At 38.4% G+C, this 19,347-nt stretch overlaps 2 protein-coding genes across 2 annotated transcripts; one reads left to right on the forward strand and one right to left on the reverse strand.

Annotated features, from left to right (window-relative positions):
• Positions 1-4,862: 4,862 nt before the first annotated feature.
• On the forward strand, positions 4,863-9,248 carry fgf1a (fibroblast growth factor 1a). Its single transcript, XM_042419075.1, has 3 exons — positions 4,863-5,623; positions 8,079-8,182; positions 8,740-9,248. Exons 1-3 carry the CDS (start codon positions 5,458-5,460, stop codon positions 8,938-8,940), a joined length of 471 nt encoding a protein of 156 aa, XP_042275009.1. The 5' UTR covers positions 4,863-5,457; the 3' UTR covers positions 8,941-9,248.
• A 1,518-nt stretch (positions 9,249-10,766) lies between these two features.
• LOC121902340 (NEDD4 family-interacting protein 1-like) lies at positions 10,767-18,088 on the reverse strand. The gene is made up of 8 exons (XM_042419603.1): positions 17,891-18,088; positions 16,426-16,519; positions 14,800-14,939; positions 14,590-14,677; positions 13,792-13,916; positions 13,610-13,676; positions 13,394-13,502; positions 10,767-12,519 (listed from the first exon to the last, which is right to left on the reverse strand). The coding sequence occupies exons 1-7, from the start codon at positions 17,924-17,926 to the stop codon at positions 13,396-13,398; spliced, it is 657 nt and encodes a 218-aa protein (XP_042275537.1). The 5' UTR covers positions 17,927-18,088; the 3' UTR covers positions 10,767-12,519; positions 13,394-13,395.
• Positions 18,089-19,347: the final 1,259 nt, after the last annotated feature.

Here is a 19,347-nt window from a genome sequence, read left to right on the forward strand (position 1 = left end):
ACATAGGAAACAATTCTGCTGGATTGTTACCGACTTGCGCCATTCAAAGGATGATTTCTCCCACAAGCCAACCTCTTCCAGGTTTACACACGTCTATTATAAAAGGGAAAAAATATGTGCCTTTTTTGCTTCAAATATTATCTTAGCCATCTCTTCCTACCTGTCCAAGGCGTGCTTCTCTTTAACCCACCATGGTCTACCCTCATCATATGTTGATTGTACTTTTATATTACATGCAGTTGCAAGTTTTCCTTTTTTTCAATGGCTGTGTTTATCTTTTAGAAGTGGCAGCTCGGTCATCGTCTGTGCATAGAAATGATCCTTATCATTAAGACAGAATATTCAGAGCCTGCTTCCTCTCACACTATCCCCCCACACATTTTAACTCCTCAAGTGCGATTCGAGCACTATGTACCCCGCTAAAGGCTTTAAAAGACTGTGAAGAAAGACTGTTATACTGTACCAGTCTTCGCTATATGACGTTAGATGGACGTTAGAACTTTTTTTATTAGGAAATAGCCTGCTTGGATCTTTATTTTAGCCCCCTCCTTCTGCCCCGATAGTCTAATGATGGAATGTGATAGATACCTGCGTCTACCAATCAGAAACGAGAGGGCATGTTTTTTTGTGTTTGCAAAATTATGTCATTTTTTTAAAACTCGTCGGGGAAACAAAATTTCTGTGGTTTTAACTCGGCTCAAACTGGTTGGAAAATAACCGTCCTTCATTTTTTTTACTTCTTTTTTACAGTCTGTTGTAAAAACTTGCAAACATGCAGTTGTGATTCTGCCAGTGATGATCAGTGTATCCATGCTCTTTGGATAATTTGTTATCGAAGGCAGATTCTTTGTTGCTTTGCTACATTTGTTAAAGGAATAGTTCGACATTTTGGGAAATAATCTTCATTTGCTTCCTTGTCTTGAGGTAGATGAGAAGATCGATACTACTGTCATGTTTGCCTGACAACTGGTTCCCAGCCAAAAAATAGTCTGACATATAACCATAAAATGGTTAATTGTTGATTTTACACTTTTTTAGTAGGGATTAAACAAATGACATACAGTGTGTTTGTCAGTGAGCTTTAGAGGAGCTGGTAGGCGGATTTTTATACATTCAAACAGACAGGCTAGCTGTTTCTAAGCTAAGCTAACCAGCTCCTGGTTCCACGTACTTATTTAGCATATAAAGTGAGTGGTATCAATCTTCTCATCTGACTCCAGACAAGAAAGCAAAAAAATGTACTTCCTAAAAGATCGAACTACTCCTTTAAAATGATCAGTTTGTATTACAGACAGCTTGTGTATACAGTGCTTTGGATCAGGCGATGGCAAATGCATTATTAACCTGTAAGCCTTCCAGCCTTGCTGATAACTTTTGACTACCCCTTCTGCTCCTTAGACGCCCTGTAGGCACCTTGTCGTAATGTTTGTGTCTTTAGTACATTTGCACGTGTATTTGTTTGTCTGTTAGTCAACCCCCCAATGTTTGAAAGCACTTAGCATCTGTCACCTCGTAGAGTCGTCTCACAGTGAAAAGTGTAGCGTCGCTGACTGGGGGAGGCAGGCAAAATGGATCCTTCATTCTCTGGGAACTATTTCAGTGCCAAACTCCTGTTTTGTCTGTTCATCAGTGATGCTGAAAGTTTGTCAGTGTTTGTATCAAAAAGGGGGAGAACAACTCTCAGCATTGAAGCCTCTGAATTTGTCCAGTGAGTCATCTGAGCTTCAGTCCCCTTGATTGAGGTCACTATTAATGATTGATAATTGAGTTTAACACAAGGCTCTCACACCTGTGTGTAATCCCACAGAATAATGTGGGTCTATCAGTATCCCTTTCTTTCTTTGTGTGTGGTTTAATTAAGTGGGAAACTGCAATGTGTTGCAACATTATTGTCAGTGTGTTTCATGGCCCTGTCATCATATTTGTGTTTTAAACACAAAATAATCCAGGTTTTGAAAAAGAATGTGAGTCTTCAAGAGGAATTAACAATAGCTCTTAACAGATTAAAGGAGACACCCTGTCAGATTTAAACAATTGGATAAATATGTCAAGTGAGCAACTACAAAGTGCTCGCTGGTGCATTTAAACAAAGGAAATGTCATATTGTTCTTCTGTTAAAGTAACAATCTCAAAGATCTCAGTTTTGTTGTTTTGTTCTCTTTGGCGGCACCTGTGGCGATAAATTGTGTTTTTGGACCTCACTCCCCAGAGGTGTCGCCTGTGTGGCGTCAGTCAGATGGCAGTTAGTGAGCGAGTCTGTAGCTCCGCCTACTCTCTCTGGCGGACCAACCACTGCTGGGTGATGGAAAACGCATCACTAACTGTGCACCACTTGTGATTTTTCCCAGGAATGTCACCACAGACACCCAGAAGATAAAACTGCAAATACAAGGGCTTTCATCAGTTGGCCATAGGCTCAGTTACCATTGTGTTACCTCATTCAGCGATAGTGACTTAATAGACATTTATTTAGGTGAAAATCTTGGAGATTATTACTTTAACTCTCCCAACATCAAATTTAAAAGCACTCATGATAAGTTTTGAACCGCTCCCATGCTCAGGTTGTTGAAATTTGATGTCTCACTCATACAGTAAGAGGTTTTCCATGTTTTAGTCGTTTATGTTCTGACTTCAAGAACCAAAAACATTCAGTTTTGATTCCCAATATTTGTCTGCTTCTGTGCTTTATGGTGTATTTTTGTCAGGAAAAAGTTCACTTTGACAGAAGTATCAGGAATGTGCTGCCACAGTCATCATTAATACCCAGGCTCAGTCCTCCAGTGTCTGAAAATAGACGCTTCTTATGTTTCTTTCTTTCTTTCTGGTGAATCTTCAAAAAAAAAACCATCTTCCTTCATTTAACTGCGTTTTAAGGGTTAACCATGGGTTACTTTCACATTCAGTGTATCCAAATCTCTGATGCTGCTGCTCATTTTAAACAGGTATATATGAAATCGCACACTTGCCTCTTCTTGCTCAAAAATGTATACTTGCTTACTTTCTTGTACATTTTTGAGGAGGACAACTGAATATGCAATAGAAACAACAGATAATCTATCACCATCACATTAAAAGATGTGGTTGCTTCCTTTTTTTTGTTGTTGTTTTGTTTTGTTTTTCCGATATAAGCTATTTGCAAACAGGAGATTCACATTTAACTTTATCTCTGCAGGCCAGATTTTCAGGAATAGATACACTTAGTCAGTAATCAGTCCACACAGACTGCACAAAAAGCCTATTTGATGTTTGACTACAAGGTGACCAAAGCAAGTACAGACAGAATCAGCATATGTACACATAAACTAAGTAGCTCCTAGAAGACAAATGTACAGTTCTTTGTTGGTTTAAAAGAAAAAAAAAAACACATTTTTTACTCTAACGTGATGGCTTTGGTCAAATTGTGTAATACTGTGAATAGGATAGGAGTCAGTCTTTTTCACACACAAACTGTTTGTGAAAGTAATCAACCAGCTTGAATCTAAAAAAAAAAAAAAAAAGATTTGCACTACCCAAATATTGTTTGAAAATCTATTTTGTATAAAACATATGCAGACATTAACTTTTGAGAATTATCAAGGGCAGATCATGTTTCACTGGTATATGCTTTCTCTAAAAGCTTTGTTTTGCTTAAAAATTTGAATATGTACATATAATCCATTGTAAAGAAAATGTGGTGTATTTGTCTCCAAATACTAGTTTTTCTATACACTCTGTATTATTTCTCCTCTGTAGTGTGACTCCTGTTGATCCTTTCCTCCATTGATTAAAAGTCAAACTGTATGTCTTTGTGTGGTACTTCTCAAAAACAAAGGAACTGTATGCAGATGTATACCATCATATTAACTTGATGATTCTGAACAATGGAAACGGTAAGCTCTTTGTAAGCCACTTTTCATGATCACAGTAAGCACTTGTTCATCAAATAAATGCGCTTTTCCATTCTGGCACCTGGTTTATTGACTGTTGAAGTCTACTCAAAATCTCTTGTTTTCATGACTTTTTTAAAAGGAATTTTCTTTTTTCCTGATGTATGGGACCATTTATATGTTTGTTAAATTATAAAAATGTAGTTTAACATCTCTAATGTACAAATGATGGGAAATATAGTGCAATTACATTATGAAATACAGTCTCAGATTGTTACAATCAACCTGACAGTCTCAGTAATTAATAGATGAAAATTCAAAGTGGCTTCACAAAAGCAACATTTATTGAGGGCATTAAAGTTCTCCAACCCAGCAGCAACATAGTTTATTGAAGTTTAAGTCAAGAATTTGTGGACAAGTTTTAAGAGTCAGTTCACCTACAGTAGATCACACAAAAGCACTTTTCATTTGCAGCAGATGAAACTTTTGGTTTATTTTCCAAAAAGTTTAAGACATTCATGGAGTTTTTTGTGTTCTGTAGAAAACTGTTATAGTCAGACCAAAACGGCCCAAAATATGAGCTGGTAACTGTTTGATCCTAAAGTGTCTCTATAGAATATATGTGTATAGGTCTATGTGTATACATATTCACACATATGTACTATCCACTCCTTGGTCTCCAGAGAAAAAGTATGTGGTTATAGTATTCTGCAGAGGTGGTTTTACCTTTCATGCTGCATCCTGCATCCTCGCTTTCATTCATTCACCTGTCTACCAGATGCCTCCAGTGAGTGAACCTCCTCCTGACTCGTTCCAGAAAGCAGGGGATGCAGTTCTCAGCAGGTAACAAGATACACCTCTGTCGAATGATGCAACCTCCTCTTAACACTCGGTAGTGACTCTTCAAATCAAAGTCTGGCAGGCATCAAATGGTTTTATCAGCAGTTTATTTGATCAACTTTGACTTTGAGTGAATTTGACAACCCACATGAATTTTTCCGCATTTAAAAATCTCATAGAATAACTATCTGAAATCCTGTGTTTAAAAACACATCGACAAAGAACACAGAAGAGTTCACACTGAGGAGGAAAGGAAACCTTGTAAATTTCAGACCAATCATATCGAGGAAATGCTACTACTGAGTCTGATCAAACATTGGTGACTCTAAAAAATTGGTGAGTCTAAACATTCAGTATCTAAAGACTTCAGATCATTTGTCATTATTGATGAATCTGACAAAGAAGATTATATCGTTTTTACTTTGCCTTAAAAAACAATGTCTGGTAGTGTTCCCTCTACCTGTGCGCGCTCCCGCGAGGTGCGTGCAGTTCTCAGCGGGCAGGCGGAACTCAGCATAACAGGAAGTAAGTGCACAAGTGGCAGTGATCACACTCCATACCATCATCCCCGTTTAGGCCAGGAGTCGGGGACGCGCATCCAGCTGCCTGTGTGGTCTACGCTCGTTCACGAGCATGCAAACACCTGACCAGGGACCACAGCCAGCTGATCTGATCTGATCTGTGCTGAGAAAACCGACCTCCACTGCAGACCCCTCCTGTTGACTACAGGGCAGTGTTTCTTCTGAGCAGGATGACGGATGGAGACGTGTTTGCTTTTGAGGATCAAACTGTGGCCGGGGGCCTTTTGCGGGACCACAGGCGGCTGACTCGGCTGTACTGCATGAATGGCGGACATCACCTCCAGATCCTCCCCGATGGGACCGTGCAGGGCCAGAGGGATGACAGGGACGTTCACAGTAAGACTGCAGCACACATCCAGGTCAGGTCTGATACACTACATGACGCGTTCACTTCCTCCAGTGCCGATGTGTCAGGTTCAAAGAGCGGGAAACAACACACATGTCAAATAAATGCCTTTACATGGAGAAAAGTGGGAGCTCATTGCTGATTTATTAAAGGGGAATGAAAAATAAGATATTTATAGAACCTAAAGCCAAATAAACCTTAAATTCATCTGAAAGAGAAAAGAAAACAAACATACTGTGGTAGAGGCCTAGCATGGATTGGGACTACAGTAAAAAGGCTACTTTATCAGAGCTGCAATGATTAATTGATTAGTTGCCAACTATTAAAGTAATTTTTAAAGATAAAAAAATGTCCAAACTCTCAGATTCCAGCTTCTCAAGTGTGAATATTTTCTAGTTTCTTTAGTCCTGTAGACCTTAGACTTTGGGAAACAGTGATCGAGATTTTTCTGACATTTTTAGACCAAACTAATCAATTAATTGAGAAAATAATCAGTAGATTAATTGATAATGAAGGTAACCATTACATACTTTTATATAAACGTTTTCAATGGCACCACGCATACATTATAGGTAGAGCAATATTGTTGTAAGCAATAAATAAATAAAGGGATATTAATAAGCACCCATAACATATTAAATAAAATATGCTAGATGCATGACTAGCATCCTATAATTTGGATGTTTTAAGTCTTGAAAAAGTTAAATTGGTAAATGGTAAAGAAAAAATATTGGCCTTCTCATTTATGACAAATATAAAAAGCCATGTATGGTTGCTTCTGATCCTTTCATGTCTTGAAAAAGTAGCTCAAAGTGTTACAATTGATAACAGCGTGTCAGGTTTGAGACAGTCTAATGGTGCATTTACTTTGTGTTGTGGTGAGACTGACTCACATTTAAGTATGCTCTGATAATTACTTACCGAGCCTCTAGACAGCCATCATTCATTTAAGTATTCAACTATAGAGCAAAGATTTTAAAGGTTGCTGACTGTAGCTGAAGTAAAACAGCAATTTCTCTTTTATCAGAATGTATATACAGTGCTGCTTGAAGGTTCTTTCTGAATTTTCTCTATTTCTGTATAAATATGACCTTAAACATGATCAGATTTTTACACAAGTCCTAAAACTAGATAAAGGGAACCCAATTAAACAAATGAGACAAAAACATTAAACTTATTCATTTATTTATTGAGGAAAATTATCAAATCTTACATATTTGTGGGAGGCAAAAGTATGTGAACCCTTGCTTTCAGTAACTGGTGTGACTCCCTTTTGCAGCAATAACTTCAATCAAACATTTCTGGCAACTGTTTATCAGCTCTGCATATCAGCTAGGAGGAATTTTCCTGTAGAATTGGCTGGTACAACTCAGAACTCATAGCTCCATCAATGATTGCAGGCCATCCTGGTCCAGAAGCAGCAAAGCAGCCCAAACCATGATACTACCACCACCTTGTTTCACAGATGGGATAAGGTTCTTATGCTGGAGTGCAGTGTTTGCTCATCGTCAAACAGAACGCTTCTCATTCAAACCAAAAAGTTTGATTTTGGTCTCATCCATCCACAGAACATTGTTCCAATCACCTTCTGGCTTATCCACGTGGTCTTGAGCGAACCATAGACAGCAGCAATGTTCTTTTTGGAGAAAAGTGGCTTTTTTCCATGCAACTCTGCCATGTACACCATTGATGTTCAATGTTCTCCTGATGATGGACTCATTAACATTGACTGTAGCCACTGCAAGAGAGACCTTTAGTTTCCTAGATGTTACCCTGGGGTCCGTTGTGGCCTCCTGGACTATTACACGCCTGCTCTTGGTGTGATTTTTGTTGTTAGACTACTCCTGGGGAGGGTAACAATGGTGTTGGATGTCTTCAATTTGTATATGATCTGCCTGCAGTCAACTGGTGGAGTCCAAACTCTTCAGAAATGGTTTTTAACCCTTTCCAGCTTGGTGAGCATCAACAACTCTTCTTCTAAGGACCTCAGAAATCTCCTTTGTTTGAGTCATGACACACTTCCACAAACCTGTGTTGTGAAGCTCAGAGTTTGATAGTGGAGACCAAGATTTCTCTTCTTTAAATAAGGCAGGGCCTTCCAGATTCACACTTGATTGTCATCCCATTGATTGAAACACCAAACTCTAATTTCTCCTTCAAATGAATTGATAATCCTAGGGGGTTTACATACTTTTGCCAAGCACAAATATGTAACATTGGATCATTTTCCTAAATAAGTAAATTAACAAGTGTAAAGTTTTTGTCTCATTTGTTTAACTAATGTCTCTTTATCTAGTTTTAGGACTTGAGTGGAAATCTGATCACGTTTTCATATTTATGCAGAAATAGAGCAAATTCTAAAGGGTTCACAAACTTTCAAGCAGCATTGTATAGTTGTATTTGTAGGTTTCAGCCTGTGTTTCCTGTCATGTTTTCTCCTTTCAGCTGTTTTAAAGCTTAAAGCTGTGGATCGAGGTGTTGTGATCATCCAAGGAGCAGAAGCTGGGCGATATTTGGCCATGAATAATGAAGGGCGTTTGTATAGTTCAGTAAGTATCTACAGAATACACCTCATCATTCATGTGATCAAACTGGATTGTAGATCAGCACATTAGACTTGATGATGATAAATCTTCCATGATACCTGGTAGGGCTGGGTAATATTTTTAACCAAATACCTCAATATCAATATCGCAACAATATTGTAGGGATGACTATTGGTGCTTTCACAAAATATTTACACAATGAAATTTTTAATAAATAATCATCAGTAATGTGTGTATAATGACTAAGTGGATAAGGGTCTGGTAAATTAAGAAAATTACATCACTTTGCTGTAATGCAGCCTCTAAAACCAGGAAAAGACAACACTTATGCCATATCATGATATTACGATATCTAATATCTAAGACAATATCTAGTCTCATATCATGATATCAATATAATATCGATATATTGCCCAGCCCTAATACCTGGTATAAATTATTCAGAATTATCCAATCTAATATAAACTTTGGTGAATGCATTTTTAAACTCTTCATCTTAATTCAAAATCCATCCACATGTGCAGTCAGCTGTCGGTGTTTGTCTCGCGTGTCTCTCTCAGCCCACAGTAACTGATGAGTGTTACTTCCTGGAGAAGTTGGAGGAGAATCACTACAATACATATCAGCCTCAGAAATATCAGGAGAGGAACTGGTATGTAGCTCTGAAAAAGAACGGGAAACCTAAACTGGGTCCAAGAACCCACATCGGACAGAAAGCCATCTTCTTCCTTCCCCGCCAGCTGGATGAATCCAGGGAGTGAAGATGCTCATTTATACACGTATTTCATCATCAGTCGAATATCCACAGTCCTCGTTCTGAGAGAGACATGCATCTCAAAGTTTAACTAAAGCTATAATGAGGATTCAGCAGACTAAATTAGACAAAGTGGATATCTATTTTACCTCAGACTGCTGAAACCTCATAATAGATTTAGACGGAGTTTTGCATGTTTTTGCACAGAGATGACAGTGGATTTCATCCCCCATCACTTCCACTTGCTTAAGGAAGGCGTCTTCAAATGGACAATAATAATAATAATAATAATAATAATAATAATAATGCATTTAATTTGTACTGCACTTTTCATTTGCAGTGAATCTCAAAGTGCTACAGTGTCAAAAACATGTATAACATAAAGAAAATAACGAGTTAAGATGAAAAAGCAAAAAAGATGAAGAGCAAAACCTGTTTTAATGTTCACATGGACAAGGTTTTAAGACAGATTTGACTGTTGTCAATGTGTCATTTAACACCTCATATCACTTCTATTAGTTCACATTACCATTAATTCTGATGTCGGAACTGTTAGGGGTGTTAGATCTTCTCAGAAAATGAAATGAATGAAGAGAAGAAATCATAAAGAGCGAAATATAAAGCAGTATCATCAACACTGGTTGAACCGCTTCACTACCTCCATTAGATGCACTGATGTTTCTCAAGTCTAAGAGATTTGTAGGAGAAGAGAAAACAAATCACTACCATTTAATTCTAAAATATTTTAAAATGTTAAATATTATTGTGCCTTTGCTTGGAGGTTATGTTTGTAGTTGTGTTTGTTAGTCAGATTTCAACCAGATTTGGTGAGAAACAGACCAAGTGCTTCATTTTTGGTGCGGATCCAGAAAAAGTTTAAAGGAATAGTTGTGAGATGGTAATAAATAAAAACTGCCCTATTTCCACATTGACTACAGCACTTGTCTGAGTGAGAAAAAACTATATGTGGGGATGTAATTATACACACATCACATAGATGCAAGGCTATTAAAGATCAAAATCAACAGGAAGAGAGTTAAAACCTGCACACTTACTTTTGAATAAATGTTGTGGCTTTGAAGAGTGCAGACATTTACTCTTTTCCTATAAAAACTACAGTACTGTGCAAAGGTTTAAGCCACTAACAGTAAAGTGAGGATGATTTCATGCAAAGTTCAACAGAAGGAACCTTAATGAAATCAATATTTGGTGTGAGCACACTTTGGCTTGACAGCAGCAGTTCTTGTTGCTGAGGAACTTTATGACTCTGGCTGTATGTTTGGGATCATTGTCATGCTGCAGAGTAAATTTGGAACCAATCAGACGCCTCCTTGATGGTGTTGCATAATGCATAATAAAAATTTAAACGTCTTAAGTGCCTCAAACTTTTGCTGTACTGTATATGTAGTCCAGGATTGTATTTTGATGCAGATCCATCTTTTCAGTCTGATATTTTGGTCATTTATACTTTGTGTTGAGACGTGATGTCTTGTCTGATGTGTCAGAAACCAAAGAGTTACAGCTTCCTCTGTCTTCTGAGTGTTGTTTTATATTTCAGTAACACATTGCTGCCACTTGGTGCTGCCAATGTCGTCCAGTGCAGCGTTAAACATACATGAAAGCATTTTTCAGTTGTAATCTTCAGCAGCATATCTTTCATTTTCAGTCCTTCTTCCTCCAATACCTCAGCTTCATAATACCGACCTGTAACAATGTAAACAATGTCGTATCTTGTATCAAAAGTGTCCAATAAAAACTGCTAATGTGGTATTTGTGACATTGTATATCATTATCTTGGTACACAGGGATGTCAACAACACACAACTAAGAAAGTGACGCATTAAAAGTGACATTTATTCAACACTAAACGCTTTCTGTACAGTTTCATAACAACAAAACCCCAGGGTTGCAGCTCTACATCACATAGAAATAAGCATATGGGTCTGTATCAAAGCCATGTCGTATGAGTTTAACTGATTCGGTAAACAGATCAGTTTGCTGGGCCAGACTAAAATCCATATTAACTCTTTCAATTGACAATCAGTGGTTAGATTATGAACATCTTAATTATCCTGACATGTTCTTTTTCCCCAGAATATAAAACAGAGACAACATCCTGCATCATTCAGTCCTTGTTTCATACATCTGGGACTTCAAACCATGATGGGAACATCCTCTGGGTTTTATTGGTTATGTTTCTAAAAGTGCACCTGCATACAACATTCTTTGATATAGTTTTGATACCCACAAGATAGCATCTTACACCTTATGAATAATTTTCAGAAAAACGGAAAAAAAAAAGAAAAAAGAAAAAAATTTCCCTTCCCCACCTGTCAATTAAATCTTATGGCAAAAACCCCGCCTGAAAATGGAATGTGAGCTATTTTTATGCTCTTAGATAACTGGATCCAAATGTCTGAGCAGGATCATTAGCAGCTGAAATCCAGACAGCTGAGACTCGGAGCTTTTCCACTGACAGTGAACGGGATGCAGACTCCACTGACTCACTGAGGAGTCAGAGGAAAAAAAAAATAAAAGGTCAGGCTCTAACATCTAAAGGATTTTTAAAGGACATGAACCAGAAAATGTGCTCGTACGCCCACAAAAAACCCTCCCGGTTGCTGTCACTGTCCAAAAGTCATCGTCCCGTCACTGCTGACCGAGCCGCTCCGGGTTGCGGAGGGTTTGTCACTTGACATTTCTGGCCACCTGGTTTCTAGCTGCGGCTTGTTCGTGTTTTGACAACGCAGACTGGTCTAAGATCACGTCTGTAATCTTAAATTCCATTTTAAGGGTGGATTTTTTTAATCTGATTTAATGAACAGCAAAAAAAAAACAGGCAAAATCATAACTTCTGACACATGGATGCAATTTGGGTGTGTTCCACTGACACTGCACTTGAATTGGATAAAAACATCTGAATCACAAGCATGTATGTTTTATTATGACAATGCCCTTAATAAAGAGTTTCTAGCCACCTGAAAGCAGCAGACAACACTGCCGCCTCCTGGCTAGAATCAGGGCAACACTACTTAAAGCCAACAGGTGAGCGAGTTATGTGCTAATGTGGATATCAGCATTGTCATATACAGCCTCATGACAACTTCTTAAGTGTATGTGGTATCTAGAAACAGCCTATAATAGTCACAACAAACCCATGAGGTGAGATTAGTGCAGATTACAAAGTATGTCGCATGCTTACGGCAGGTCTATAGAGTGTTGTATTAACTAATACCTGTTGGCTTTACGGCCACGTGTCGCCAACACCAACGAGACTCTCTATTTATTGACCTCGAGAGCAGATGCATGCTCGTATGCTACCATCAAATGATATAAGGCATTACTTATACATTACAGACAAGAGATGTAAATAGCACTTAACATTCGCCACTAATGAGTACATAGAGGGACTAATTACTGTTAACCGCTTTCCATTAATAAAGTTTCAAACAAAATAAAACAAGTGATAGAATTCCTGAATATTTTACTGTCGTCGGTAGTCTTCATCTCTAACTCGTCTGGCTGATTTCTGGGTTGCTGCTTGTGTTGGTCGTGTCCAGTTCTTCCAAATCCGACATCCTGAATTCTGGTAGAAAGAAGGTGTAAAAATCTAATTAAAAAATAGACTCTTCATCTATTCAGGATGTGTGGTTAAATGCACGTGAATAACCCAAACTTCAGAGCAACAACTACAGCCATTGTTGATGTCTTGTGTTAAAATGATTAAGTTACCAACGTGAGGTTATCATGTAAAGACCCATTTAAAATGGATTTCCGACTATTACTTAAACATAAATTAGTCACTGGTCAAATAATAATTTCTTTGTCTGGTACTTTGGACCCAGGTAAGTGTTGCAGTGCTTCGTTTCTGCTGAACAACGATGTAAGAAGCACAGCAAAGCACCTTGTCAGGCTGAACCAGCCTGTGTGCTGAAGGTTCAGTAAGTACAGTATATCAGAAACTTTATGGCTCTCCTGTCACAGGCTGGCAAACGGCAATTCTTAGATCTCCTGCCTGAGATATTTTTCCATGAATAGGCAAGTTTGATGTTAAATCTCCAGCTGATAATCAAATGTGAACATGCTGTAGTTTAAATTCAGCCGTGACTAGCCATGTGAAATATGTGTTTATTAGTCTGTAAGTCTTAATCTTCTTATGTCTTAATTTTGTTTACTTGTTGCACAGAGCCGTCGATAAATAAACGACGTGATGTTTTGTGTTCCAAGTTGAAATGAAGTGGTACAGACTCAAAGAGTTGCCAGACAGTGACGGTGACACTGGATCATTTATTTACTTAAGAAAAAAGCTAGTGGTATTTGACACTTACTGGGGGGTAAATAAGGTCAAAAATGTATTTTTCTGTTGTTAATCTCATCACTCACAGTAAATAAAACAGAGAATTTTGTGCAACAATGAACCTGGTTTACATGATGAGTGTGACCAGTATAACAGAACTTACCTCTAATAGATGAAGAGTACCCTTGTGCGGGGAAGAGTGGCGTAGGTGGGATCAGCAAGTTTACGCACTCTGGAGTAGTTAACAAAGCCTCTGATGAACAGCATGAAGCCTGGAGTCCAAAGAAAAAGGTTCATGATGAAAGACATTAAAACACATAAAAAGACAATTACCAATCATGGGAAATGTATTTGTTATAAAATAATGTCTGTCACTTACCCAGGGCCAGGAACACCCACCACAACCAGTACTGCCCATCAAAGTAACCAGGGAAGTAGGTAGAAAACTGGAAGAAACAAGATAATACCTGTTAGGAGCAGTGCATCTATTCCAGTGAATAAAGCCGTAACATATGATCCTATAGAGTTAAGAGTGGTACATATTCAGTAACTAACTCTCACCCTGACAATAAGAACCCATTTGATGAGGGACAAGCCAAAGCCAGAGATGGCCCCGTATCGACCGGCGGCAGATGTGGTCAAACAGAACGACAGGAAGAAGCCAATCCAGTTGAAGAGGAATGCCACTGGTGACAGAAAGACGATGATTCATTTTTTAAAAAAAAGAGACAACATTTGGTATAATAACACCAAACTGTCTTGGACCATGATCCACAAATATGGCATTTTCAAAGAATGACCGATAGATAGCAGGAGATTTTTATTCAAAGACGTTACTCGTTTTTGAAGTCTTCAAACTGGCGGCACACATTCTCCTCCTCCTCCATACATCTTGTGCAGCGAGTGTGATGACACCCAGTGCAGCTACACAACAAATGTTAAATGTGGGACGAGTGCGACTTTTACATGTTCACTCATCAGATCAATTACCTTGCGAGGCAGCTGGATTCACAAGATCACGCGAGAATCCGTCTTGTCAGGCTTCAAGTTATGATCTTGTGAATGCAGCTGCGTCAAGGTAAGACAGTGACAGACAGATGGTTCATCAAATCACCTGCCAGGTTTTTGTTTTTTTTGAAAGTTCCTGCTCTTTTCCAAACAGTTTCCATGGACGAATTCTCAGATGGTTCCATGGAACAAACCATCTGGTGTGTCAGGTTACCAGATAAATAAGCGAAGATAAATATTGATTAACCGTCTGGTTACGAGCCAGCTCTATGCAAGTGAAACTGAAATTCAGTTTACTCTTTTAAAGAGAATTGTATGAAACAACTGTTGAAACGCTCAACCAGTTCTTACTGAAGAAAGTGAGCATGAAGATGCCGTCATTTCCTATTCGCAGCTGGTCAGCGTCTTCAAAGTCGTCCCTGGCCACAAAGTCTTCCTCCTGAAATATGGAAACACGTTACAAAATCCGTTTTGTTTGAAAGTTTGAGATGTTGGTACATGATGAGACTTGTAGTGAGCAGGAATATTTCGACATGATGTTTGAGAATGAGACAGACGTACCGTGACTCTTCCAGCGACGAGGGGGATGGCAGCCTCTGCTTTGCTTCTCTCAGCTTCATCGTAGGAGGGCAGAGTGGTGGCAACGCTGTAGGACGGAGGGTTAGGAAATCTTCCTCCATCTTCCTTGTACTCAAAGAAAGCTGTGGAGGTGATGAGCAAAACACTATTCATCCCAGAACAGAGGTCTTTATTAAAATGAACTTCTCTGAACATAATAAACAAACTCCTGAACATGGCTGACACTGGCACGAAAAGTGCTGATTTATCATACAGGTCGGGTTAATATCACTACGTCTACACTTCCTTTGTGGAGAGTATTGCATCATGAATGTTGGGGCGATGGAGTCGGTCAGGATTAGCTTTGTAGTGTGCAGTGCAGTGTTGTATGGCCAAACAAACCTGATTATCATTTTTCAACAGACCGTTTTGCAACCACAGCAAGCTATTTTTAGTCAGTTTTGATTAACTTTACATGTTTCAGCCTAAAGCAAAGAAACACTGAGCTAAAAATAATTTCACCTAAATAGGGCTATTGTTTGTAATTTTGGAGCATATCTATGCCACATATGAAGTGTGCATCTCATATGACAGAAAGACCCAAATAGACAGACAGTGTGACAGATGGTTTTTTTTAAAAAAAAAGACAGAGAAATATTATTTTGACTCTAATATGAAATTTAAATTGTATTTAAAGAAAGTCAGTCGTAATAGCAGAACTGAAAGTTAGTGGGTGCTGACTTCATCTGCAGCTGATATGGAGGTTTGACTGCTAAAAAATGCTGCTTTCACTTCCTTTGGAAAGACAAGAAGCAGCAGATAATTATACAAACCAGAGCAGGATGAAAGACATTAGTACTATATATATGTCCATTACTGTTTATGTTCTCTCCCATGCACGCCAAGATTTTTATCTGGGTCATTTGGCTGCTATCCAGAAGCCGCTTCTGTGTTGTTTAAACACAAACAGCATTGAACCAGATCCATGGACTCATCCAGGAAAAGCTCAAGGCTACACCCACTTATATAATGTGTTGACCTATGGCCTCTGAGTGAGATTAGAGATACCAGACGTTTCTAAACGGCCTTGCACACAAGCTTTTCCCCCCTAAGCTATTCATTCTAAAGCGAACAGATTAGGACAAATTAGAACATAAAACTATATATGTTTACTCAAGTATTGTATTTTCAGAGGGGAATCTCACAAAACTTGGTTTTTAACAATAATCTGATGGCTATAGCCACTTTTTATTTTGCAGAGTAAGGTTTTAGATGCAAAACACAAGATCAGACAGTAGTCAACAGTATGTGTAGCTTAACATTTAAATACTTGGTACAAGTTGAGGCTGCTCATATATAAATCACAGCTATTATACAGATGATTCATATACTTTGCAGGAATAATGTGACACTGTGGAAAGAATCATTCCCAAAGATTACTTCTGCTTTTGTTTCTTAAGCACATTTCACTGCAGGGACTACAATCTTCCCGCTTTAGGATACAGACTTTTAAAGGAGAATTTGTATGTAGTGGCACTGATATTTATGGATTTAACTATTTTCTCCCACTTCTAAATGTTTGTTCTGAGATGTCGGGCTGTATGTGATGGAGCTGTGGAGCTTCCTAACCTGCATTGGCTGCAGCAATGCTGCTGTAGGGGGGTGGTGCGTCCTGGGCGGGACCCTCTTGAGATGGCTGAGCCGGCTCCTCCTCGTTCACCAGCTGAATATGTGATAATAAATGAAATCACAAGGTGTTACAGGGTGCATCATTGGAGAAAGCTTTCATGTTGGCTAAGTGGAATTTAACATTTTTCTACAGACATGGGACAAGAAGAAATTATTTACATGCCCAGTACAAGAAAATAAATACATAAGAGTGACATTAACATATATGTTGTCTTTTTGAACAACATCATTGAATTAATTAATTGTTTCCAGTCTGGCAATGATGTATAAGGTCCGTTTTCTGTTTCTGCTTGTTTTGGAGGGTTTTTTAGTAGGGTGGGGGGCGGATTTTTCTTTTTCTTTTGTCATCTAGTGTGTTTTTGTGTATAATGAAAATGGATAAATAAAAAGAAACATAGAATTTAAAGAAGGAAACTATACTGTAGCATCAACACAGTTAACCTCCAAATATAATACAGATACACTGAAGGTTTTAAGAGAAAATAATGCAGAAAATTGAGGAACAAAAGAAATAACACTTGTGTAATGTACTGTGCAACAGGTGGTCATGACAGATAGACATTATTTTTCCAAATGGCAAAGATTAACTGCATTGATTACTTTATTAATTATAACACATCAACCTCTGATACATCAATAAAACTAAATGGCCGCGACTAAAATATAAACTGTGCACTCAGGATTTCACACATCATATCCATGTTGATAAATGAGCATGCTATCTTAGTCTATTTTAAATATCCTGTTTTGTCTGTGGAGTTTGTACAGGCAGGGAGGACTGGACACGTATCAAAGTACTGGCCTGATCATGGAGCTTCATATCAGAGCCACACTCAGCTGACTGTGGTTCAGGCCAGACAGCACTGGCTTCTGATAACTAATCAACTAGTTGCTAAATGGAAACGGCTTCAAATACGGTATACAGAAATTATAATCACACATGTAATGGTTTATTCCAATGTGAGACATTTGTTTAAATGTAAGCTTTAGATATGTGTTGCCTACTCAGGCCCAGCCCGTCAACAACAGTGTGTTGGGCTGGTTGTTTTCCCCTCAGTGACAGGATAATGTTGACTGGTGATGTTAGCTGACTGGGCAGCTGCTAAGCGGTTAGCGCTGATCGTGTCTACACGGTAACTCTAGATTGGCGAAACTCTCGCGAGCCGCTTCAAAATATTCTCGTTTCGCTGATTTACGATGTGACAACGCGGTGGTTAAGGTCTTGTTAGGTTTAGGCACAAAAACCACTTAGTTACGGTTTGGGTTGAAATAACTACTTGAAGCTTGGTGTGCATTAAATTTACTATTACTTCACAAATCTCGCGATAGTTTCGCGAATCTAGGGTTACCATCTAGACACAACCCTGTTAGCTACGTTTTACCGAGACAGCAAACTGTTACCCACCTCTTGATATCTGACGTTGCTGTTTTGTTCTGCCATTGTGGAAGAGGAGCGGGGGTGTTTATAACGTCCTCTCCCCACTTCAGTTGTGAAGATGTGTTGTATAAAAACGAATATCGCCGACGAAGTAGCAAAGGTATCGTTGTTGCCTCCTAGTCGGCCATCTCCTTCCGTCTCTCCTTTGACTAACAGGGTCGGGTGCCGCCTTCAGGTGCCGTCGGAATATTTTGTTACGTGTAGGTTTGCACATCGTAAAGCAGACAAAAGTGGAAAATATGAGTGCGAATTTGGAACTACATTATCCTAAAAACTGAAATATCACTACCCAGGCGGCATTATGACGAAGTAGTATGTCAGCAGCAAGAAAAAATAGTGGAAGAAAATGTAGATATATTACAATGTAAAATTTACTTCATTTCAAGTTTATGTCCTGCATTCAGAATTTTATGGACAGGTTCACAAGTCTGTCTTAAAACAAAAGTCAGGAGCCCAAATGAACATTGACATAGCTTTTTCTTTCCATAATCATTCCTCCTGTTCATACTAACCATCATAATGCACTTACAATTAAATGATGGGGACAAAAATCAACAAGCCTCCTTCTATAAATGTGTTTTAAACTTTTTTTGAAGCTGATATGAAGCTTCAGCTGTCCAAATTAGTAAAATCAAGTAGATATTGTTCAATGTTACAGTCTTTATAGTGCCAAAGTCCCTCTTTTTGTTGCTTAACTTCCACCGCAGCTCAACAGGAAAACACTGTCCAAGGAAACACAAAGAGGGAATTCGATGCTAAAAAGACTAAATGTGGCAGATATCCACTTGATATGACTAACTCAGACAACTTTTAAATGCATATATGTACAAAATGACTGTGTGGACATACTGTGGATTTTGCCCCCCATCACTTACATTGAAAACACATTTGAAGAGGATCTTTTAATAGCCAGTATGAACAGAAGGGATTATTACAGCAAGGAAAACCGCTCTTTCTGTGTTCATTTGGGCACTTGACTGTTGTTTTAAGACAGACTTGAAAAACTGAGGACCTGCCCTTTAAAAGTAGATAATTATTATCAGCAAAATGTATTTTAAGTATCAAAAACAAGTACTTTCCAAAGCTTTATTATATTAGAATTAACCAGCAGTAACAAAGTAACTACTAACTATATCTGTCAGATAAATGTAGTGGAGTAAAAGTACAATGTAGTAGAGGTATAAAGTAGAAGAGGAAATCTTAATACTTCAGTAAAGTACAAGTACTTCAAATCTGCACTTTAGTAGTACACACAAGTATATATGCATAACTTCCATCACTGGCAAGAAAAAGTTAGTGCTCCTACATTTCTTTCTAAAAAACAAATGTTTATTTAAAAAGGGCCATTTTGCCACTTCTCCCCACAACACATTTGGATGTAGAAGCTTACAAAGAACACTTAAACGCAACACGAGCTGTTCCGT

The sequence above is a fragment of the Thunnus maccoyii genome, chromosome 8 (genome assembly GCF_910596095.1).
Source record: "Thunnus maccoyii chromosome 8, fThuMac1.1, whole genome shotgun sequence".
Taxonomy (NCBI): Eukaryota; Metazoa; Chordata; class Actinopteri; order Scombriformes; family Scombridae; genus Thunnus; species Thunnus maccoyii.

What these genes read in the sequence shown, in the direction of transcription:
- fgf1a (XM_042419075.1), top strand. Translation starts at nt 5,458, where the DNA reads ATGACGGATGGAGACGTGTTTGCTTTTGAGGATCAAACTGTGGCCGGG. An exon ending in GGATGACAGGGACGTTCACA is followed by an intron (nt 5,624 to 8,078) that starts GTAAGACTGCAG and finishes TTCTCCTTTCAG; the next exon opens with CTGTTTTAAAGCTTAAAGCT. An exon ending in AAGGGCGTTTGTATAGTTCA is followed by an intron (nt 8,183 to 8,739) that starts GTAAGTATCTAC and finishes TGTCTCTCTCAG; the next exon opens with CCCACAGTAACTGATGAGTG.
- LOC121902340 (XM_042419603.1), bottom strand. Translation starts at nt 17,926, where the DNA reads ATGGCAGAACAAAACAGCAACGTCAGATATCAAGAG. An exon ending in CATTGCTGCAGCCAATGCAG is followed by an intron (nt 14,940 to 16,425) that starts GTTAGGAAGCTC and finishes TCACCTCCACAG; the next exon opens with CTTTCTTTGAGTACAAGGAA. An exon ending in AATGGGTTCTTATTGTCAGG is followed by an intron (nt 13,677 to 13,791) that starts GTGAGAGTTAGT and finishes TGTTTCTTCCAG; the next exon opens with TTTTCTACCTACTTCCCTGG.